A 24,536-nucleotide genomic window follows, 5' to 3' on the forward strand; every position below is an offset into this window, starting at 1 on the left:
ATTGTTTGGGGTGTGGTGTGGAATTGTGGGTAGCCCTTCCTATAGGGGCAGGAGTTGCTTGAAATTCCATTTATATAGGGAGGAGCAAGCTAGCGGCATTGCTCCGCCCTCAGCTTTCTGCCACCTCCTGAAGAAAGGGTATAAAAGACAAGTTCCAGAGTATGTTTTAGAACAGATGATGACAGATGTAGGGTTTGCAAGAAATGCTTTCTGCCTCAATGGACATGAAAGAAGAATTAAGCCTTCATTCTTGCCTAAACATCAGCTTTTTTCCCCACTTCTTGTTTCTTTTCAGTTGTGAAACTTTCACAGATGGTAAAAGTCTAAAAATAAAAATGAGACCACAGAATTGCAAAAGGCATGAAACATCACTATCAGCATTATGGCCCTGGGACTTAATAGTGAGAGAAGGAAAGAAGTGACATTGAAGACCACACAAAATAAGCCCCCCAATCCTGCAAGCTTTTACATGCTCACAGACCCATACACTTGTCTGGAGTCCCACTGAAGGCAGTGGGGTCTAGCTGCATAGAATAGCTTGCAGGTAGGGGGGCTGTGAGACCAGCATATTGTGGTAAGCATCCAAATTCCCTTCGAAATAGCAGTGAAAACAAAGACTCTTTCATACAGCTGTTTGAATGTATACATCAAACTAGCCAAACATTTAAGACCTTTGGATGCCAGTCTTAGACACACACATTCAGTATATTTCATGGACCCCTGGAACCCGTCATTCATAGCTTTAGCATTATTCTCCAATTTTTCCCCTTTGTAACAATACGTTTTCTTTAAACTATTCAAAAGAGCTTTACAGTCCTCCAGATTTCCACTCTCAAGGTTTGTGTGTTTCTTGAAAAGAGTCAGTAGGGTCAGGACCTTTAATGGTATTTAGGTGCCTAATTTCCATTTATATCAATGGGCGTTAGACACCTAAAAACTTTTGAGGCTCTGGGATCAGAGCTCCCCATTTCTACCAGATAATAATATGGCATCTTCCATCTGAGGGTCTCAATGCTCTTTAAATAAGCCCCATAACAAATATATATCATGAAAAATGAGGCTAAGTGACCTGCCAAAGATTACACAGCACACATGGCCTAGCTCAGCTTTCTTACCTCTCAACTCTATTTTCACAACTATCTTATACCCAGGTGGGACTTGTGCCTGAGCAGCCATTACATGATTTGGCACTAATGCACTGGGGCAGTGTAGAGCTTCACTGCCCCAGGAGAACAGAACTGGAATGACAAAGCATAAATTTTAGTTTCTTACCTCACATCCATGAACTTTTTTCTGCAAGAATAATTTCCAAAGTGCTATTTTCCATAACATGGCTACTCATGGTTGTGTAGCACCCATTCCTAAGTAACTAATATGGCATGGAAGAGAAGTCAAAAACTGTGGGAGATGCACCACACCTCACTGGATTCAGCTGAGTTCTCACCCGAAAAGCACTCAAATCTGCTGATGATGTTAGGCCTTTTCATAAGTCTTCTTTTTCTTAGCAGCAATTCAATTAAAGCCCTACCAAAAAAACTTCACTCATTTAAAAACCAATGTAGGTTAGCAGGCTCACCATTCTGCCTGACACTTAATCACCAGGGAAGAATCCACTCAGCACCAGCATGCCTATGCTAACACACAACAGTTCCCTGTTCACATGAGGGTGTTTTCAGAAACAAGTGTTAAAAAACTAGTTCAGCAGTGACCAAAGTTTGGCCAATGAGCCATGGAGTTCTACAATGCAATGCACTGCAATCATCATCCTCAAGTTTAATATGTGGCTACAGTAACTACATTTCCCAGTATGCAATGCTTCATCAGAACTTGGAAATGTGGCCACATACATATTAAAGTAAATTGGATGTTCCTTCTATGCACATTTTGTGCAGTTCTCAGCTTTCTGTCAAGGTTTCTTGCCCTAAATTGGGCAAAGTTTACATTGCTTGAGTTTAAGCGTTATTTCTTGTTTTTTATTAAAGCTATGCAAAGGGTGCCCTCCACACCTTAGATCTAAGTTGGTTTCACCGCTTCCTCCTCTTACGTTAGACGCCTGTACGAAAGTCCAAGGCCGCTATTTCGCAATTGTAGGTTCCAGGCATCAGGCTGTTTGTATGGGATCAACTTCAAGACATCCATTAAAAAGGGGCCCATAGGAAGTCATTTGCAGTGCACAACTTCCTTTACTGGTCCTAGAAAAGCTCTCTAAACAATGCAGCAGGTTCCTGAGCACCATCTACTGGCACATTATGTTCTTCGATTCCTGTCCATCAGCTCAACAACTGCGGGGAGCAAATGAAGCCTGTTACATTCTTCATTTGGTTTCTGTGGTTCACTATTCACCAAATGTTTGACCGTGACTCCTTAGCATGCACTTGTAGGGACCGATGTGCCCTTCACTAGTGGTTGCTGCCACTAGCTACCTCATGAGGGTTGGCATAGCAACTGAGGCAAGGACCAGCGATGTGGTGCTGCAGTGCCCCTGCATCTACTTGAAGCCCCTTGTGAGCACTGAGTGAGTTGTTAGGCTCAGCCCAGTACCGGTGTGGCTGGGTGCTATGCAGCCATTGAACTCCCCCCACACCCCATGTACCCCAGCACATTATCTAATAACTCTTTCCAGATATACAGATGCCTCTTGTGTAGAGCGCTCCTGTAACTGCGTGCTCTTCCATAACTCTAAGAAAGGCAAAAGAAACATTCATTTGGAGTCTGTGCATTTTTGCTCTGTAGATACTCACAGATGCCATGTTATTGTTATCTCAGTCCAGACCAAGACGAGCTGAATTGAATGTGTTCGTCACCCTAGGGTGCCCAAACCCTACAAACAGCCCCTTCTACAGTCCCATTTAAAGCCAGTGATTTGCAGGCCTGTCTGGCTCGCATGTGCATGTACCATGTGTCTTCAGTAAGGGCCAAGCAAATCTTCATCCCTTGTGCTCAGGGGAATTCAGGGGCTGAGTTGCCATGGCTCTGTCACCCCGCCAGGCACTGGCCAGAGGAGCTGTCCAGCTGCACATGTGGAGTTGGATGCACCTCACAAACTGGCATACTAGCTGCTGTGCAGGGTCTGCATCTCTGGGAGGCATTCTGAGCCCCCAGGACAGTGCCAAGCCACTCCTGCCCCAATGCAGGGCAGTGCCCAAATGGCAATGCTGAGCCTAGTGCTAGCGTATCTGCTTCCATCAATTGGCCAGTCTGGGCTGAATCGTGCAATGCTTACTCAGGGGAAAGGCCCAATGAGGACTGCAGCATGTGTATGATTATGGGTAATAACAGCCACAGTGCTAAGTCTTACTGTGCTTGTGGCATATGTACTATTCTCTCTCTTTCCTCTGCAGGCAATAAGCATGGACAAGCAATTATTCTATGTATTCAAAATACAGGCTGTGGATTAATTTATGATTCTGTTGGTGCCACTAGGCCTGAGTAAACCAAAGTTGTGACTTTGGGCCTATGTGACCCAAAGTACCTTTATGTAAAGTGCTTTTGTTAGCCTTACTTTTTTTTGTAACCTTGTTTTGTGTTATGCTAATTAGCGATGTAGCCAATATTAAATAAGATAGGCGGAAAGCAGGTGCTGTAAAAGTTATATGCATGAGAACGAGCCCCCCCACGGTGGGAAAGTACAGATAACTGATCACAACCTGGTTTTGCTTCTCCACCCTGGTGTGATAATTAGTGCGACGCACACCGGGCAACGAACCCTGCTGTTGCTCCGCCTCGGGCTCTTTGAGTCAGCAACAATTCTGTCTATCAGTAGAATGCCTTCCATTGCTTTCAATGGGCTTTGGATCAGGCCCTAAATGACCAGGATGTGTAATTGGGTTAGTAAATTATTGCCAGATGGCATTACTGGCTGCAACTAAGCGTGGCACTAAAGGCTTCAATGCACGGAAGGGTTACTTTAAAAAAGCTGGGTGTTCTTACAGACTTTGCAGTGCTCAGCAAGTTTCCCTTGGGCATGATTCCTGGCCTTGCGAGTAAATTATGTCCAAATAGTTTCACAATGTTTCTGTAGAAACTAACGCCTGAGGAGCACTTGGCTGGCTTACACAACTTCATTTGTTCATAGGGTAAAGTCCCCTGAAAGTCTATGACGCGCAGTCGATCTGCTGATCAATCGTGAGGGCTAGTGTTTGAGTCACTTAGTAATTGTGCCTTGACTAATCACATGATGGCACTGGATCATCAGACCAGGAAGTTTCCTTCAGTTAAATTGTCACGTAAGTTTCTTTTAGGTAAAGGGAGAATTGTGGAAGACACCAAGCAATAAATAAATAAATCACTTTTAGGCCAAACAGTTTCTTCCGTGTTTGCCATATTCAGTACCCGTAACTTTGGCCTCCAGCTGAGACACAATGACGTAGGACTATCTCGCAGCATGGTGACAGGATGGCCCAAGACATGTGGGCCCAGCTCCTCAAAGGTCTTTAGGCACCTAATTTCTATTGAGCTCACTAGGAGTTAGGCTCCTAGATACCTCTGAGGATCTGGGCTGTGGAGCCTTTCCTCTCCTGTTCATTGGTTCATTTCTGACACAGGTCACTAATGACTAGATGTGCTGCTCATTGTAGTGGAAGATGTCTGTATCACAACTGACAGGCTCAGTAAAGAAGCCAATGGACATATGGCCATGTTCAGTGAACATCCCTCTAGCGCTGGCATTGCATCGCCAGCTAGGAAACTACTATCTCATTAGGTCTGGCAAGTCTTAACTGCTTCCTATCACTGCTGGTGCTGGCATCTGTTGAAACTTTAAGCAACAACCCTGAGCTGGCAGTTATGCAAAGCTGTACTGCCAACACAATGCCCCTGAGAGCTCCCGCCTGTGCATGGGAATCAAAGCTGTACAGTGAATGCTCTCTAGTACGGCTGACCAGCTCTGCAACACACTGGCAGGAAGCCACCCAAGCAGCTGGACAGAAAAAAAAAAATCAGGTTTTAAAAAAAAAAAAAAGGAAAAAACACAACAATCATATTAGGAGAAATGGCATATAAAAAAACCTGGAGAGAACACTTCCTCCTCCTGCCACACAACAGCAGATCTTAAGGTGGCCCATCCAAAGCAAAAAAAACTTCAGGACCAGACTTCGAGAGAGACTGCTGAGAGCTCAGTTCATCTGCAAATTTGACACATCAGCTCAGGATTAAACAAAGACTGTGAATGGCTTGCCAATTACAGACAGTTCCTCCTCCTTTTTTTTCACCTCAACTGCTAGAACAGGGGGCCTCTCCCTGATTGAACTAACCCTCGAATCTCTCTCTTTGCTTTCTGTGCTTGTTATATATATGCCCCTGCCCTGAAAAATTTCCACCACTTGCACCACTGTATTCACCAGAAGTGGCTCACTGCCTCATGCTATGCTGTCTGCCTGATTCTTTGTTGCTTCTGCTTGCTGGGCGCAGTTAAAGAGTCCCACCACACTCTTCCTTGCTGCCCTTGGGGTGGCTGCAGTGCACAGAGTGTGGTGCTAGGGAGTAGCCCCTGCAGTCAGGAAAGTGCAGGGCCTACGTGTGTGCCCAGTGGATGTAAGTGGAGGGGGGTCATACTCTCTATCCTCACTTGAGCACTCACAGTCACCTGCCACAATCTGGCTCTCTGTGGCTGCCTTGAGCGAGGGAGGCACTGTGCGTTTCTTGAAATATATGATTTTGTTTTTATGTTTTCATTTATTGGTGACTTAGGGCTTGTCTACTCGTGGAAATTTACTCAAATAGCCATTCTAGAAAAATTATTTCAGCATAAGACCTCATGTGGCCACCTATTCTGGTATAACAGGCTTAAGCCACAAAGTGGATCCACTTTGTCAATTAAACTAATTTGGAAAATCTATTCCAGACTAGCTATTTTGATAAATTTCCAAGTGTAGACAAGCCCTTAAGATGATTTTCTGCACTGGAATGGGATCATACTGGCAGAGCTGTGGAATGTCAGGGATGGCACCCTCCAGGACTCAGAATAGACATTTTTCTCAGGATGAAAAATTCCAGAATTCAGGCTAGATTGTTTTATTTTTGGAAGACCTCAGGTAGAGACCAAGTAGCCTGTATTTTGCCCTTAAAGAACTCCTCCCGGGATTTTATTAGTATTTGCTTTAGTGTTGTTTTCATCATTTATATAGTGCGCCCTCAAGTGGTCAAGTGCTCTACATACATATAGGAGAGAAGCCCCTTCCAAAGCCCTGAGAGGCCTGGTCTACACTAAGAAGGGGGGTCGAACTAGGGTACGCAAATTCAGCTACGTGAATAGCGTAGCTGAATTCGAAGTACCCTAGTTCGAACTACTCACCCGTCCAGACGCCGCGGGATCGAAGTCCGGGCTCCAAGGTCGACTCCGCCACCGCCGTTTGCAGTGGTGGAGTTCCGGAGTCGACCGGAGCGCGCGGGGAGTTTGAACTATCGCGTCTAGATTAGACGCGATAGTTCGAACTCCGAGAAGTCGAACTCTCCGCGTCGACCCGGCAGGTAAGTGTAGACTAGCCCAGAGTCTAGACCAGGGGTAGGCAACCTATGGCATGCGTGCCGAAGGCGGCATGACAGCTGATTTTCAGCAGCAATCACACTGCCCGGGTCCTGGCCACCGGTCCAGGGGCTCTGAATTTTAATTTAATTGTAAATTAAGCTTCTTAAACATTTTGAAAACTTTATTTACTTTACATACAACAGTAGTTTAGTTATATATTATAGAAAGAGACCTTCTAAAAACGTTAAAGTGTATTACTGGCACATGAAACCTTAAATTACAGTGAATAAATGAAGACTCGGCACAGCACTTCTGAAAGGTTGCCGACCCCTGATCTAGACACTGCGCCCACAAGCAGTTATCCACCAGGTGTAGTAAGCCCTTACTACTGTGAATAGTCTCTTCGATTTCAATGGGGGATATGACACTTCTAAAAATCAAGCCACTGATTGACAGGTCTGAATATGGATTTAAGGACATTTTAAAAATGACTCATGACATTGGGTTCCTCAATTCTGGGCAGCCCAACTTGCAACACATTAGTGGAGCCCAGTTTTCAAAGGACGAGATGCTCAGCACTTTCTGTGTCCCAAGTTGGGTTCCCAAAATCATTACTTAGCTTTGAAAAATCATGGCCTGTGTGCTTAATTTTAGGTGCCCAAGTTGTGCCCTTTGGACTGTGGCAGCTAAGTATTATCCTCCTTAATCTCGAGGTAGCTATGTTGATTAGGAGGCAGCTTAATGCAGGCGGGATGGGTGGTTGTCTTTTTTCCATAAAACTTATACAGATGAGGATGTGTATGGCCATTAATAATCCCATGACACTTTTAGAAAAGATAGGTGGCCCCCTCACCATACTCCGTGCACTCATGCTGTGCTGGGTGTCATTTGTCTGGCCACTGGTGATTATGTTTGAGCAGCGGAATAAATGACTCCCAGATCTACTAACGCTAAACAGCTTATAAAGTACTTTGGGATCCTTCAGAATCAGAGGAGTTAGGGTATGTAAATTACTGTATGAGCTTACAGCTTTTGTGCTAAAAGGAAACCATACCTTGCTGCCATTATTTCACCCAGCTTGGCAAACTATAGTGACTAAGAATGTATAAATATATGCAAAATCCAGGGGTTGGGGCAGTAGCTTGTATCCAAGCTTATAGGCTGGAATAATGGTTGTGGAGGGGCTATATTACACAGCCCCATGGCATGCCCACTGGTTGGAGGATGGATTTCCTTTCCCCAGCCACTGCACAGGATGTGTACATAAAGCTGAATCACTCAGGCTTCATGTTGCCCTGGGCATCCTGAATTTCTCCCTTAGAGCAGAGAAGAGGTTGCCTCCACCTGCCCAGATGCAGAAATGTCCTTTTCACTCCCAATAAAAAGTTGCCAAGAGTCATCTCCCCCACCCCCAGCCCAAACTCCAGATGCCACAGCTCAGCCGTGTCCCTGTTCCCTGGGCTGTATTTCAAATAACACCACGTATGCAGCACCTTTGATCCGGAAGGATCCCAAGGCTCTTCCCAGAGTGGAGGGTGCCAGCCAATTGCACAGCACAAGTGCATGCGTCCGGGGAGGGCGGGAAAATGAGTCAAAGACTTTGGGGCAAATCTCTCTCATAAAGAATCCCTCAGTGCTGCACATGATATTTTTGAAGCCACAATATATTATTTACTCTTCCTAAATGTAATATCACTTTCTCCTGGCTACATGGACCCAAGATTAAATGCATTACAAGGTAACAGCCTCGGTAATAATTTGTAATTTTTAGGCTCGTTTGGTTGGTGACCAGTACAAAGGATCCATATATATTTATTTCACACACACAAATACATGCCAAACTACAGTACTAGTGAATATAGGGACATGGATTTCAAACCTCAGAGAGAACGACTGTAGACTGTCATTGTTCAGTAATGAGGCTGGGACTCTTTAAAAAGTAATGTAATAACAATGTAGTGGGACTTGTAGGCTCCAGCCCACCCCCAAAAACACTGACCATTTCCTCCTTAATGCTAGCTGGATGTAGAAGTTGTGCTGTTTGAACACACTTACACAACCCCCTTTTCTAATCACAACAATGTGTTTTTCCTACTAAAGACAAATCAATCAAAGTTGGCCTGTTCCTATAATCCTTGGGTTGGCTACTCCCACTGCACCGACAGTTACTCATATCCTGCCTGCATTAACATGAGTGGGAACTTTGGCTGAGTAAGGGCTGTGGGATCAGGCCCATGATGGATTAATATCTGTGCTTAAGCCAAGGATTCCCATGTCCATTCTTCACTACTTCTCAAGCACACTGCTTGAGGTTTTGTGTGCTTTTGCATCAGGCCATTTTATGGAAAATTCAAGCCTGCAGTGAGATTTCATTGGCAGGTTCTGAGTCCTGGAGAATAGGAGCAGAGAAATCAAAAGGAACTTCAGCAAGTTCAGTCTGCAACAGCATGTATTTACTCATGTAACAACCTGAAGATACAAAAACATCTGAGAAAATAACAGAAGCATCCAGTACTGGCTGAAAAGGAAGTGGTATTTTTAAAAAATGTGTCTGACCTTGAGTCCTTTCACTGATCTATTTGAAATCAAACAGTTTTTTATAATGAATGTTGCCTTTTCCCTCAGTGTTTTTACACTATCAAGTTATTCACAAATAGGAAGTGATTTTAGAATGATCACACATGGAAATAAATACATTTAACCAGACATTACTGTACAACAGATCTGATTAAGGCTGTTGTACATCTAAAATGATGGTGACGGAGTCACAGTCTTTAAGAGGAAAAAATACATTGATGGAAGTGCATAAATTATGTAATTCAGCAAAATGTATGCCACACAGAAAGGCTTCTTCGCGCACATACAGTATTGGATTTCATGTTCTGTTATTACATGTATTTCAAAGGTCAGTACATATAGCATAACATCCCAGGGTACAGATAGAGTTCTGCTGCATGATACGATTCTATGCTGCTGAACAGATCAATCATGAGTCATAATTTATTCAAGCAGGGTGAAATTCAACCCTGTGCAGGGAACCAGCTCTAGGCACTCACACCACATAAGTCCTCAAAAATAGGGTTTAAGTTGTGCATAGACCCTTTACAGGCCTTCTGCATAGGTGACTCTCACCTATATAACTTATAATAGGATAGATAATCACTCTTCTGTAAAAACTCAGGAGCAACTGATTAAGCTCCATTGTCCACATCCATTATGAGTTTGCTTGTTGCCATAGGGAGGTTTTGAGGTTTAATACTTCAAGTTTTCCAAAGTAGGACCATTCCTATGAATGGTCTGTTTGCTTCTGCAAATGAATTCTGCTGAGAAATGCCCAATAGTGAGACAGCATCTACAACTACTACCCTGTCCACCACTGCTAAAAGGCTGAGTTCCAACATGCTCCTGATGTCAGAAGATCTCATAAGATAAAGTGTCTCAGTCTTTTCAAAGACTGCAGCATACACAATACAAGAGCAGTTCTGCCATTATAAAAAGTCTGGCTCTTTGATGACTGGAATCTGTGTCTCTTCCTTGCATAGCAGTTTATAAATAAAATGGAAATCTTTTTTGGGTTCGCTCTTCAGAAGGTAGGATTTTATATGATGGGGTTGGGCATCATCAGCAAGCTGCAGGCACCTGTCGTCAACATGAACAAAGAGCCCATAGTTCTGGGGATCCGACACCTCAAACTTCTCAGCACATTGCTGGCCTAGCTGCTGAGCTGTCGTGTCTGTCCGCGAGGCCATCGTCCGTGTCTGGGCACTAGTCTCCAAAAAGGAGATGGAGATGAAATCCTGCAAAGAAAAATATAGATTTAAATATAACACTCAAGTTCAGGCAATAAGGATAGATTGGATACTAAAGAGGGGCCTGAGATGCCATGTTCAGAAAAGTTTGAATTAGGATTTTGGTTCAGACCCAGTTCTGGAGCATTTAGGGATTTTCATTAAGAAAACACACAACCAAGGAAATTCACTGTTAGCAGGGCCAGCTCCAGCTTTTTTGCCGCCCCAAGCGGTGAAAAAAAGAAAAAAGAAAAAAGCTGCCATTGGCGGCACTTCGGCAGCTGCTCTACCATGCCGATTCATTCTTCGGCGGCAATTCGGTGGCCGGTCCTTCTCTCCGAGAGGGACTGAGGGATTCGCCGCTGAATTGCTGCTGAAGACCCGGATGTGCCACCCCAAGCACCTGCTTCCTGCGCTGGTGCCTGGAGCTGGCCCTGACTGTTAGACCCCGATCCCGCGAAGCGCTTATCTTTAAATAAGTGATCCACCCCACTGAAGTCAGTGGGCCTCCTCACATGCTTAAAGTTAAGCACATGTAACTATTTTGATGTTTTGGGGCCCTAGTGAGAATCTCCTGCTATGCAGAAGGTGCACTCTGAAATTGTTCCCACCCTCATCTGTGAGACATGATCCAGCAAGCCAGGAAGCAAAGGAATGTGCCATCATCATGAGTAATCCACAAGCTTCTCTTCAAGACATCAAGCCTCACAACCAGATGTCTCACAGAGTCAAGAGAAGACTTGGCTCATGGGAAACCTGTCAGGTAACAACGTGGTGTAGTGTCTTCACTCTCTTGCTTCAGTAGGGTGGAAATAAATGAATGATTGTTGCGGTAGTAAATTCCATTCATGTCCTAGCCTCAATGGTCAGGCCAAGAAAATGAAGATTCCATACTTGGTTTCTCCCAGGGAAGAATCTTGCATCACAGTTCTAGTCAGCTCATAGCCCCAATGGGAAGCACAAGTTTCAACTTCATTCTCATGCACGAAGATTAAAAATTCCCCGCACTTTGGTTGGAAAGCCCTCTGGTCTCCCAGCTCAAGAAGGAAAGCTGAGAAACGTGGGGTATTTTTTAAGATGACGTGGTGGAGGGTTCTGACTCTTGAAAAATGAGACAGCTCTAAAAAGAGACTGAGTAAAAACTTCTATAGAATTGCAAAGTATTCTTACTAACAGTTCATCTAGGCCAGTGGTTCTCAACCCATGGCCCAATCAGCACACAGCTGCAGCCCATGTGACATCCTCAGGGCCATACGGGTAGTATATATATTGTGTGGATGTGGCCCACATAACACATAAAAAGCAGCATGTGCAGCCCACAATGGTAAATAGGTTGAGAACCACTGATCTGGACCATTCCCCAGCCAGTAGCGGGGTCTTCTCTCCTGTACATTTTCCAGTGATTTGTCCAGCCTATCGTGAAATGGCTCAAGGGAAGGGTAATTTGGCCGAATGTCTAAAAGGCAGACAGCTCACAGACAGTGAAGTGTTTCTTCATGGACGTCCTCTTTGTGACAAAGAGAGCACTGGCTAACCCTGGCACTGCCAAAACACTAGGGCTGTCCACAGCAACTTCTGTTCACTCTCCGCTTCAACACTCATTGTTTAAGGGCGTCCCTGTAAATGGTTAGTAACTAATCAGGCCTCTGATCTTTACTGCCACCTTGTGGATGAAAATAAGGGTTAATGTAAAGTGTTTTTAAAATTCATTTTGTGCTTGGGGAAGGTGCTGGTTTGGCAGCATATTTACTCACTGGCCAGGTGCAACACAGGGAGCAGCTACAAAGCATTGACAGCCTGCCCTTCCCGAGTGCCACACCTCTGACTTGGAAGGACATCTAGGGAGGAGAGGATAACCCAGTCTCCCTGCCCCATTCTGTCCTTGGCTTCTCTGCCGAGACTGACAAGAGTGCTTATTAGTGTCAACTCTGAGAATGTTTTTTATAATGGGGCTAGCTCTCCAAGTTGGGGGGAGGGATAGTTCAGTGGTTTGAGCATTGGCCTGCTTGAGGGGGCCATTTAGGGAACTGGGGTAAAAATCTGTGTGGGGATTGGTCCTGCTTTGAGCAGGGGGTTGGACTAGATGACCTCCTGAGGTCCCTTCCAACCCTGATATTCTATGATTCTATGAAGTAGTCACTGGAGAGAGACAGCCATCTCATTAGTAACAATTGTCAGCCTCCATTGGCATAAACCCTATTCAAGCTGCTTCTTGAGATAACATCACAGTATGGGAATGCAGCAGCCCTGGGTAGGCTAGTTACTTCCATCTCCAGGACATCCCACAGTCTTTATTTACTCCAGAGGGCATTCTGCGCCAACAAAAATTAAAATTCTGCACCAAAAAAAAAATTCTGCACACAATATTTAAAAATTCTGCAAATCTTATTTGTCAAATAAACGTGGAGGCTCCAGCATGGCGTTTGGGAGCACAGGCCACTGGCTGCACAGAGATGGGAGATCACTGTGCAGCTCCCCCAGGGACACGGACTCAGCGATGAGGCTGCACCCAACCCTGACACAGCACAAGGACAGGGCCTGCCCCAGAAACACCCCAGGGCCCTGCCCCTCCATGCCAGGTGCACCAGGTGTGGGCGGGCAGGCTCAGCAAAGCAGGATCCAAGTGTGGATCCCTTAGTGTGAAGGGATCCAGGAGTGGGTTGAGAGGGTTCTGTGTGGGGCAATCTGGGTGCGGGCAGCTCAGTGGGGGATCCGGGTGAGATCTGGATGCACAGGGGCTTGTTGGTGCAATGGTCATGGGACTCTGCAGGGGGGTCCAGGTGAAGGCAGTTGGGGCTCAGCAGGAGAGGTGTTGGGGTGTGGGAGGGATAGAGCTCGGCTGGGTGTGGGGGGCTCAACGGTGGGGTCCAGATGCTGGGGGAGTGGGGCTCAGTGGGGTGGGGATACAGGTGCAACTGGTTGGGGCTCATCATGGTGGCTCATCATGGTGGTCCAGGGGCAGTGGGAGTGGGGCTTATAGGGGGGCTTCTGAGTGCGGTGAGCTGAGGCTCGGCAGGAGGATATGGGTATGGGGGTAGGTCTGGATGCACAGCAGTTGGGTGGATGGGGGAGCAGCTCCCTGTACAGGGATCCCTCCCCCTGAGGAGCAATGGGTGCAGGAAGCATGGGAGAGGGGGAATTTGTAGAGCTTCCTACAACCGGGGGAAAAATCTGGGGGTGGGTCTGACACATCCCTGGATGCTGTGCCGGGGAAGAGGAAGTCCTGTCCTCCGCAGCCCAGCTGGGACTAGCAGCTGAGTGCAGCGCAGGGTAGGAGCCACCAGCCAGATCTTCCCCCATCTCGCCCTCTGCCCCACAGTGATTTACTTCTCTGCTGGCTGCCTGGGCACCCGAAACATACTGCTGGGGAGGGCTGCATGACCACTCTTGTAGCTTCCTTTTGCTTCCCCATCAGAAAGTCATTTTTCTGCAGGGAAGCAAAGAAATCTGTGGGGGACATAAATTCTATACATGGGCCATGGTGCAGAATTCCTCCAGGAGTAAATTTATTACACCACCCACACAAGCCAACTAGAGGAAGTGTTACATGGAGGTATTGTACTAGTGACGGAAAAGAGGCCTATTAAAAAGGGAGTGGAGTGGGCTTTTATTTTCAGTTACACCTTCTTGTACATCAGCTATTACATAACCGGCATTTATGTTCTTTATCCCATCTATTTCAAATAGATCCTTTCCAAACTGTGTTTATGGACACATTCTCCCATCAGCGTGTATATGTGGTTGTTGATAATGCTAATGGAAATCACACAACAGAATAGATCCATTAATCCAGAAGAATATATCCATTCAGATTTTCAGCTTGTCTTCAGAACTCAGATCATATTGCCCTGGCATTAACCCCATTGCCTCTGCCTGCCTACAGATTTACAAATTCTCCACTCTTTTTTCTTTTCCCTGCCTTTAGTGCAGCCTCCTTGTAATTTCTTTGAATTCCATCATTAAAATAGTAAACCCTTTGGAAAAAGAACAGGAGTACTTGTGGCACCTTAAAGACTAACACATTTATTTTAGCATGAGCTTTCGTGAGCTGCAGCTCACTTCTTCGGAGAGGTGACCTGCAGCTCACGAAAGCTCATGCTAAAATAAATTTGTTAGTCTTTAAGGTGCCACAAGTACTCCTGTTCTTTTTGCAGATACAGACTAACAGGGCTGCTACTCTAAACCCTTTGGGTTGCCCTAGGGGAATTCCTAGGAGTGACCTTTGAAGTGGGGTGCTAGAGATCAGGATCTGGCCCACAGCTCAGATCCTGAATTAGGTCACCAGTGAAAAGGAGTTTTCTGGGTTTAAAAGCCAGCTTGGGTAACTTTATGATCAGTACTGATGTTCCTCAAGGGCAATGTCTGTTGTAATTCTGTGTATGTGTAATGTCTAATCAGAGCAACCTCCTGCTGTCCGGGCTCCCTACTTCTCCTCTCAACTCTGTCTAAAACTCTGCTGCAAAAATCAGCTTCCTCCTCTGATATTAAAACCAGGCCACACCCTTGTTGGCATCCCCTCATAGAATCATAGAATATCAGGGTTGGAAGGGACCTCAGGAGGTCATCTAGTCCAACCCCCTGCTCAATGCAGGACCAATTCTCAAATAAATCATCCCAGCCAGGGCTTTCTCAAGCCTGACCTTAAAAACCTCTAAGGAAGGATCAGAGGGGTAGCCGTGTTAGTCTGGTTCTGTAGAAGCAGCAAAGAATCCTGTGGCACCTTATAGACTAACAGATGTTTTGCAGCATGAGCTTTCGTGGGTGAATACCCACTTCTTCGGATGCATCCGAAGTCTTGCATCCGAAGAAGTGGGTATTCACCCACGAAAGCTCATGCTGCAAAACGTCTGTTAGTCTATAAGGTGCCACAGGATTCTTTGCTGCTTCTAAGGAAGGAGATTCCACCACCTCCCTAGGTAACCCATTCCAGTGCTTCACTACCCTCCTAGTGAAAAAGTTTTTCCTAATATCCCACCTAAACCTCCCCCTCTGCAACTTGAGACCATTACTCCTTGTTCTGTCATCTGCTACCACTGAGAACAGTCTAGATCCATCCTCTTTGGAACCCCCTTTCAGGTAGTTGAAAGCAGCTATCAAATCCCCCCTCATTCTTCTCTTCTGCAGACTAAACAATCCCAGTTCCCTCAGCCTCTCCTCATAAGTCATGTGCTCCAGCCCCCTAATCATTTTTGTTGCCCTCCGCTGGACTCTCTCCAATTTTTCCACATCCTTCCTGTAGTGTGGGGCCCAAAACTTGTAGTGTGGGGCCTCAATGGATTCCACTAGCCTTCGCATCAGCCTCACTATTAAGAGATTGTCGGATGCTGCTGTGACAAATATGGCAATTTCCTGACTTATCCCGGGGAGACGTCCATTGTATGTGATGAATGGTTCGTGTATTATTGTGGGCCAGGACTGCATGTAACTTCTTGAGGGAGTAGCTATGACAGATATAAGAGCTGGATGATCAAAGGACTATACTGAACAAACGATTTTTGGGTTGGATTTCCTGGGCTATATGTGGGGGAGGTGAATACAAATCCCTCACCTTTGGTTATTAAAAAAAAACGGCCTTCAGAAGCTATGCCCTGAGATGGGAGGTATGGGGGCATTGTCTGCTGATTACCTGTTACATGAGGCCAAGATCAAAGGCCCCAGCTGTATAGTGGAAAGACGGAGCTATTCATGAAGGTGCTAGTTCTGAGCTGAGGCTGTTCTGAACTGTTCCCCACAGAAAACACTCTTGGTGGGGTCTGAAGCACTGACTCCTACCAGAGCCCATGTTTGCGTTGGGGAGGATGGTGATCTCTGATAAGCTTATTAGCATGTGTGTAGGTTCTTTGATGGATTTGAATATGTTTTCTCTGTAGTACTTTCACCTTCAGAGTAAAGGTACTTGCTTAGAAAGATCTGCATGGTAACCTGTGACTGCTGGAAATTACAGCTGTTCACAGCCTTTGAAGAGAAAGCCAAGTGCACTTGCTGGCCTGTCTAGGATGCCTGGCTTGCTGGGAATATCACACAGTATAGGCAGGAAACTGTGAAGCCTGGAAAAACGCTGGTCAGGAGGGACAGAAACATGGGTCTACGCACAGGAGAAATGAGGAGTTGGGAGCCCAGACTGGCTGCCCTTGAGGGGCCATAGAGGGCAGGGACGGATTTACACCATACACGCACCTAGGCACAGCATCTTCAGTGCTCCCCATCTGCCTACAGGTGACTTTTGTGTTGCACAGTTTCAGAGAGATAAGGCGCCCCTAGAATGCCAGTGCCGATAGGTACATGCCTACTGTGCCTAACTGGAAATCCGGCCCTGATGGAGGGGGGATACAGATGCAGTTGCCCCAAACTGTGACAGCTGATATCGCTCTCTCTTAGTTCTTTATTTTCAATTCTTTCTCCTCCTCTTCTTCCCCCTGCTCACACCTCCCACTTCTCACAGCTCCCTTTGTAGCTTTCTTCCATTCTGCACTTCCTTGCTTCTTCCATGGTGCCCAGCACAGAACGTAAGCTCTTGCGGATAGGAACTTTGACTTCCTCTGTGCACAGTGCAGTGCCTAGCAAGCAGATGGCGTGCGCTGAGTAATAGTATTACTAATCGCGGGGAATAATTGGGGCCCTGTTTGAAGCCTGGTTTCCAGTTGGAATTTTCATCTGCTTTTCACACTATGGAAGTTGCACTCTCCACCACCCCCTTCTCCCAGAGCTGCTGACCTGCACAGACGAGCGGGATGCCCGGGCCTTGTTGAGCGTCCTCCGCCTCTCCCAGCGGTGAATTGAATCCTGCACTTCCATGCTCAGCTGCCGAGTTACTGTTATCTTATCGTAGTTCTTGATGTGCTCCAGGGCCCCATAGGTGGTAGTTAAGTAATAGGAACCTACAAAAAGACAAGAAGGTCCCAAAACATCATCACACCTGAATCTACCATTACTTTGTCCTTCCCTCCTCCCTGCTTCTATGTTCATTCACCCGTTGTGAATTGTTTAAATCTGAGATTGTGAGCTCTGTGGGGCACGGGTTGTCTTTGCATTGGTTGTACAGCAAGACCCTGACCTTTGTTTGGCATGCGTAGGTGTGACTGCAATAGAACTAATAAATAATGAGCATAGTGCTCTTCATTCCATTCTGGTTGATGTAGCTGCAGATGCAACACATGCTACCTAACCTGCTTGTGTCACTTCCCTCACTCACAGCTGGGAAGGAGCAGTGACTGCAGGCTGGCGCGCTGTGGGTTTTCATTGATATCTTACGGTTAAACATAGAATTCATGTAAATGAATACAGCATCCTCTTTCACGGAGAAACCCAAGTCACCAATCTTCCCTTAGATTGTAAACTCTTTGGGGCAGGGACTGTCCTTTCATTCAGTGTTTGTACAGCACCTAGCAATATGGGGCTCCTTGTCCATGATTGGGGCTCCTAGGTGCCATGGTAATACAACTAATGATAATGTAGCTGCATACAACTGTGCAGGAATCAGTAACTAGAGTGGAATGAATCATTTATATTTTGGTTCCGTGGCCCAAATGAAAAACCAAAAAGTATTTCATTTTGGGTCAAACAGAACATTTTTCAACCTGAAACAAAATCTCTTTTTTTCCCATTTAATCTAGGGTTGGGTTTCTTTTTAACCTTTTTTTCCTTTTTAAATAAAGCTAGCTAAATGTTGAACTGAAACCTTGTTTCAAAATGAAAACATTAAATATTTTGTTTAAAAAATGTTGGGATAAAACATTTTGACTTTTTTGAAAAAAAAAAAACCCTCTCTTTTCCAACTGCAACTATTCATCAAATTCAACCCAAATTTGCAAATAGTTTTAGTTGACTCCAAACTGCATTTTTCAGTGAACGTACTATTGGTTCAAAAAATTTTACCCAGTTTATTAGTAACTAACTAACTAACTAAGAGTGGGAAAGGGTATAATATCTACTTAGCCATTGACAATGAGCATATTGCAACCAATCCTGTCTACTGTGGAACTTCCTGAAGATCCTAGTGCTTGGAGCACTGGCAGTGCTGGTCTCCAAGCATACGGTACACCCAGTGCCCTACCAGACCAATCTCTAAAGGGTGGTGAGCCCCAGCACTTGCAGCGGGGTCGGGTACAGCATTACTGGTAGGTGCTAGGGAGGCAGAAATCTCTAATGAAAGAGCAAGGACTAGAACCTGGACATTCTAATTTCTGGTTCTGAGCATTCACCACAAGGTGACTCTTCCCCTCAGCAGGGGTAATCGTAACGCTCAGTCATCTAGTTTACCACTGAAATCAAACCAATTGTTTCCAGATTTTCCAAGTGTATCATTGTACAGCAGAGACAGGCTAAGGAAGCAATTTTCATATATGGACCAGGATCCTGTTTAGACTAAGGTAAAAGGTTGGGATTTGAGACCAGATCAAACTGGTGTTCACTTTCTGATTTGAACTGGATGGAGCTGAAGTCTCACAAGCTATTCTTGAGAGATCCATGATAGAAACAAAATTGTAGGGGCAGGTTCGGGTCCAGGGATTTGAACCCAAATTCAAAGGGATTTGGATTTGAGGTCCTGAGTCTAACCCAAGGGTGGCCAATCCGAGCCTGAGAAGGAGCCAGAATTTACCAATGAACATTGCCAAAGAGCCACAGTAATATGTCAGCAGCCCCCCATCTACCACCCCACTCCAGCTCCCAGCATCTCCCACCCACTGGTAGGAGCAGCCCCACCAATCACACCTCCTCCTCCTCCCCACTCCTCCGCAGTGCACAGGAGGCTCTGGTGGGGATGGGGGAGGAGTGAGGGCATGGCAGGCTTGGGGGAAGGGGAAGGGGTGGCAGGACCTGGGGCAGAGCAGGGGGTTGAGCAGTGAGCACCCCACAGCACACTGGAAAGTTAGCATCTGTAGCTCCAGCCTCGGAGTCAGCGCCTATGCAACGAGCCGCATATTAACTTCTGAAGAGCCGCATGCGCCTCCGGAGCCATAGGTTGGCCACCCCTGGTCTAACTCATCTCTAACTGGTATCTTTTTGGCTACGTCTTCACTACCCGCCGTATCGGCGGGTAGCGATCGATTTTTCAGGGATCGATATATCGCGTCTCATCTAGACGCGATATATCGATCCCCGAACACGCTCCTATCGATTCCGGAACTCCACCACCGCGAACGGCGGTGGCGGAGTCGACATGGAGAGCCCCGGACATCGATCCCGCGCCGTGAGGACGGGTAAGTGATCGATATAAGATACTTCGACTTCAGCTACGTTATTCACGTAGCTGAAGTTGCGTATCTTATATCGATTTTCCCCCTTAGTGTAGACCAGCCCTTTCACAGTTCTTGCTTGCTTCCAGGTTTGTCTTCTCATTCTTTATGAAAACAAATGAAAATACTAAAAGGCTGCAGATGACCAAAATGGTCACTAGATGGCAATTCTGAAACATACATATCCTCCCCCTTCTGTTTGCTCTGTGGGCTCTCTCTTGTGCTTCCTCTGATTGTTAATGAAACTCACAGTAATTATCAAGGCTGGCCAGACAAATGATGTTTAGAAAACACTTTACTTAAAACAATATTTTCAGAAACACACCAGTCCCCTAGCACAGGAGGCAAAGTAATTTAATTTTCCCTGTTCAGAGCGCTCTCCCCCCAGCAGTGAATGTTACTCCACCCCCTTTGGACATCACTGGGTATTTATCACTCAGATAACATTGCCAAAGGGGTCAGCTGGGTTACACAAATATCCTGGGGGTTGACAATTAGGCATGATCAAAGAGATACCAACCAATTAAAGCAAAGGGATCTTTTCTCATTAATAATTAAACGCATTAGCAGAATGTATTACCAACATTTATTTTTAAATAGAGAGCTGTTAAGTTTCTAACACCTGGGCCAAGGTCTTCAAAACATCTCTGCCTCTTACATCTGTATTTAGGTAGCTAAATTAGTGGTTTGATTTTCAGTAAGGTTGAGCATCTGCAGCTCTAACTGAGGTCAGTGGGAGCTTCTGGGTGCTCAGCATTTTTTAAAATCTGCTGATATGTTTAGAAACCTAACTTTGGGTCACATCGTTTTGAGGCATATGGGGGAAGCTTACCCTACAGCCGCCTGACCCTAGCTAGAGCTCTTTATCTATTTCACAAACCCTACATGCATTCTGCAGAGAAGTACATAATCGTTTCAAAAGGGAACATGAGAGAAGGCTCTTTCTCACCCTCGCCCAGCTGCAGAGCAGGGTCCATGAGCTCCATCATATACTCTACATTCAGAAGCACCTCAGTCAGGTTGCTGCGGGCCAAGACGTACATGAGCACCGGGAGGAAATCATCTGCACCATAAGGCTTCCCTGCAACCAAAAGGAACACACCCAGGTATCAACAGGTTATCCAGAAAGGCGATGGTTCTGATACAGAAGTGCCAGCTTCCCATTAAATGGCTCCTACTGGACAATTTCCTTTGGGTTACATCAGCTAAAGGGTTCATAGCTCAAAAATGCCAATGAAAGAACACTGAAAAATTTAAAATTAAATAACAGTCAAACAAGCAAAAACACCCCCCCAACACTAAACTTCAAGCACAAAATATCAGGTGGAAGACACAAAGAAGAACAAAGATTCTTTACCAGCTAAAATAAAAATGTGTTAGTTATTATGAAACACAAATAAGAGAGAATTGTGGATTGACACAAAGGCTGAATTCTTCTCTCTTGAAGCTCAGTCTGTTGTTGTTCAAAAGTGCAGTACCTGTGGTCTGAGTTGCTCCCATCAGCAGAGTGGTTTACAAACTCATCTACCCTTTGGGTTCATCCTCATTCACTGTATCTGACTGTAGAACCAGGGGTTACAACAAAATGTGAGACAGACCATGGGGAATAGTGAAAGCAGTATATTGAAAGCGGTTCTTAGGGCTGGAATCCTGCTTTCCTGTTCCTTCAGGAGGTGACTATCGTACTGTGAGCACTAAATTACAATGGATGCCCCAAGGAAGCTGGGAGCCAAGGAGAAGTATTTCTATATTCAGGGCATTAAGCTGTGAAAACAAAGATCTTTTCTATAGTACTGGTGATCAAACCAGTTTTCAGACTTGGTTTGGAGACCAGTGGCAAAGCCAATAGCAGAGTGAGGCTGACCAGTGGCTGAGGCAAATATAGTGCCCATATTTAAAAAAAAGAGAAGGAAGAAACTACAGACCGGTCAGCCTCACTTCAGTTCCCAGCAAAATCATGGAGCAGGTCCTCAAGTAATCCATTTTGAAGCACTTGGAGGAGAGGAAGGTGATCAGGAACAGTCAACATGGATTCACCAAGGGCAAGTCATGCCTGACCAACCTGATTGCCTTCAATGATGAGATAACTGGCTCTATGGATATGGGAAAGTGGTGGATGTGATATACCTTGACTTTAGCAAAGCTTTTGATACGGTCTCCCACAGTATTCTTGCCAGCAAGTTTAAGAAGTATGGATTGGATAAATGGACTATAAGATGGACAGAAAGCTGGCTAGATTGACGGGCTCAATGGGTAGTGATCAGCGGCTCGATGTCTAGTTGGCAGCCGGTATCAAGCAGAGTGCCCCAGGGGTTGGTCCTGGGTCCGGTTTTGTTCAACATCTTTATTAATGATCTGGATGATGGGATGAATTGCACCCTCAGCAAGTTCGCAGATGACACTAAACTGAGGGGAGAGGTAGATATGCTGGAGGGTAGGGATAGAGTCCTGAGTGACCTAGACAAATTGGAGGATTGGGCCAAAAGAAATTTGAGGAGGTTCAACAAGGACAAGTGCAGAGTCCTGCACTTAGGAAGGAAGAATCACATGCACCGCTACAGGCTGGGGGCCGACTGGCTAAGCAGCAGTTCTGCAGAAAAGGACCTGGGGATTACAGTGGATGAGAAGCTGGATATGAGTCAGCAGTGTGCCCTTGTTGCCAAGAAGGCCAATGGCATACTGGATTGTATTAGTAGGAGCATTGCCAGCAGATCGAGGGAAGTGATTATTCCCTTCTATTCAGCACTGGTGAGGCCACACCTGGAGTATTGTGTCCAGTTTTGGTCCCCCCACTACAGAAGGGATGTGGACAAATTGGAGAGAGTCCAGTGGAGGGCAACAAAAATGATTAGGGGGCTCGGGCACATGACTTACGAGGAGAGGCTGAGGGAACTGGGCTTATTTAGTCTGCAGAAGAGAAGAGTGAGGGGGGATTTGATGGATATTAGCCAGCATGGGTAAGGAAGGATGTCCCTAGCCTCTGTTTGTCAGAGGATGGAGATGGATGGCAGGAGAGAGATCACTTGATCATTGCCTGTTGGGTTCACTCCCTCTGGGGCACCTGGCATTGGCCACTGTCAGTAGACAGGATACTGGGCTAGGATACTTTGTCAAGCCAGGCCTTTGGTCTGACCCAGTATGGCCATTCTTATGTTACGTTCTTATAGCAGCCTTCAACTACCTGAAAGGGGGATGGAGGGTAGGGATGGAGCTAGGCTGTTCTCACTGGTGGCAGATGGCAGGGGCAGCAGCAATGGTCTCAAGTTGCAGTGGGGGAGGTCTAGTTTGGATTTTAGGAAACACTATTTCACTGGGAGGGTGATGAAGCACTGGAATGGTTTACCTAGGGAGGTGGTGGAATCTCCTTCCATAGAGGTTTTTAAGGCCTGGCTTGACAAAGCCCTGGCTGGGATGATTTAGTTGGTGTTGGTCCTGCTTTGAGCAGGGGATTGGACTAGATGACCTCTTGAGGTCTCTTCCAACCCATATATTCTATGATTCTATGAATAGGCACCTTCCCCCGGCATCTTTTAAGTACATGCATGGCATCTTTTCAAGCACACACTCATTCCCCCCACCCCAAATCCCTGGTTGCCCTTAGTTACAAAACCTGGCTCCACTGTTGTTGGAGATGTAGAATCCTGAACTACAGAACTAAGATATTGTTATAGCCATGGTACCTTGGGATGAGCTCTCCTCAGAGCTACTGAGCTAAGCCATGTCAGGCTGAGTAAATATTTGGATGGGATACCTCTAAGGTAAACGTACCTTCTACAGGAAGTGATACTGATGGGGTGAGGATGGTCTTGTGCTTAAAGCATCCATATAGAGACAGCGAGTCTGTGAAGTGATCCATATTTATGGTATATAAATCTCTTTGGGATCCTTTAAGATGAAAGGCACTATATGTAAACTCTTATCAGTATAAATCATTACAGCTCAAAATAGGATCCAAGGAGAAGTTCCATCAGATGAACTATGAAGAACCTGAGATCAGCATTTCTTATCTAGAAGCTGTTCATCTTATTTTGAATTGGCATGCTTTTTGTTAATAGTGTACAGTATATGCATGATAAGGTTGCTTCACAAGTCCATCTTTCAGGATACCCAGATATGTACCATCTTCATAAACCAAGATCACTTTCAATCTCACTGTGATCACTCATGGTGCCTGCAATGTTCAGTCATTTTCTCTTTTATGCATCTATGTCATGTCTTGGCTTCATTGGTTTGGGATCAGCCACATGTCTCACTGCTTAATCATTTGTCCGGACTCCAAAAAAAATAATCTATCCCTGATGTAGCTTTGGTAAATTACACCAAGGCTGATTTTGGCCCACATTCTAGATGTCCTTCCATATAGGGAATAAATTCCTATTCTTCAGCTGTTCCCACTGACTTGTTTCAAGTCTTTGCCATGAGTCAGCTTTCCTTATTTGTCATATATAGTTGACATAAGTTCTCCTTTGGCAGAGGAAGATCTTCTGCTGGAGTTTTAAACAAATACAAGCCTAGTTCTCGATAAAAAATGCGACTTTAAAATAAACCAGAAAATGTATCTAATGAGCAGACAGACAGATGAGTTAAAACAGAGTGCCTGAGGCTGTGACTGTTATATTCACTTCTGAAGCCGTAAATTAGACTAGTTTGTACAGAGTCAGCACATATGATAGAAGGAATCTGCGGCTCTATTCAGTGAAAGTAGAATTAACACTTTCTGTTGTTTAAATGTGAAGTCAGTTAAATGATGTTTCAGGTCCTTAACCAAACCATAAAAGGGCTTCATTGTTCGATTAGTGTCTGGCTGGATGTTTTATTCATACTGTTAGTAAGGCTGATGTTTCTATGAAAGCTTGAGTTGGTTGGCGACACAGGGCCAAATTCATCACTGCCATAAATATTAATCTAAGATGAATGTATTAATATTATTGCTATTAAAGTATTATTCAGCTGGGAAAATTACTCAACGGAGACACTGAGTACTGGAAAAACCTCAAGGAGAAGGGCCTGGATTCTGATCTCACATACACCAGAATCAATTAGGAA

The 24,536-nt window shown here is 45.4% G+C and overlaps 1 protein-coding gene across 6 annotated transcripts in view; it reads right to left on the reverse strand.

The window, feature by feature from the left end:
* Positions 1-8,897: 8,897 nt before the first annotated feature.
* The window catches only part of RIN3 (Ras and Rab interactor 3), a 102,811-nt gene continuing 87,172 nt past the window's right edge, over positions 8,898-24,536 (reverse strand). For all 6 annotated transcript variants that reach the window (XM_039538650.1, XM_039538652.1, XM_039538651.1 and 3 more), the window contains 3 exons: positions 20,440-20,571; positions 16,969-17,132; positions 8,898-10,263 (listed from right to left, as the gene is read on the reverse strand). In XM_039538650.1, the coding sequence (XP_039394584.1) occupies positions 9,955-10,263; positions 16,969-17,132; positions 20,440-20,571 (605 nt within the window). In that variant the 3' untranslated portion in view covers positions 8,898-9,954. The remainder of the gene's footprint in view (positions 10,264-16,968; positions 17,133-20,439; positions 20,572-24,536) is intronic.

This window comes from Mauremys reevesii, linkage group 4 (genome assembly GCF_016161935.1).
Source record: "Mauremys reevesii isolate NIE-2019 linkage group 4, ASM1616193v1, whole genome shotgun sequence".
Classification (NCBI taxonomy): Eukaryota; Metazoa; Chordata; order Testudines; family Geoemydidae; genus Mauremys; species Mauremys reevesii.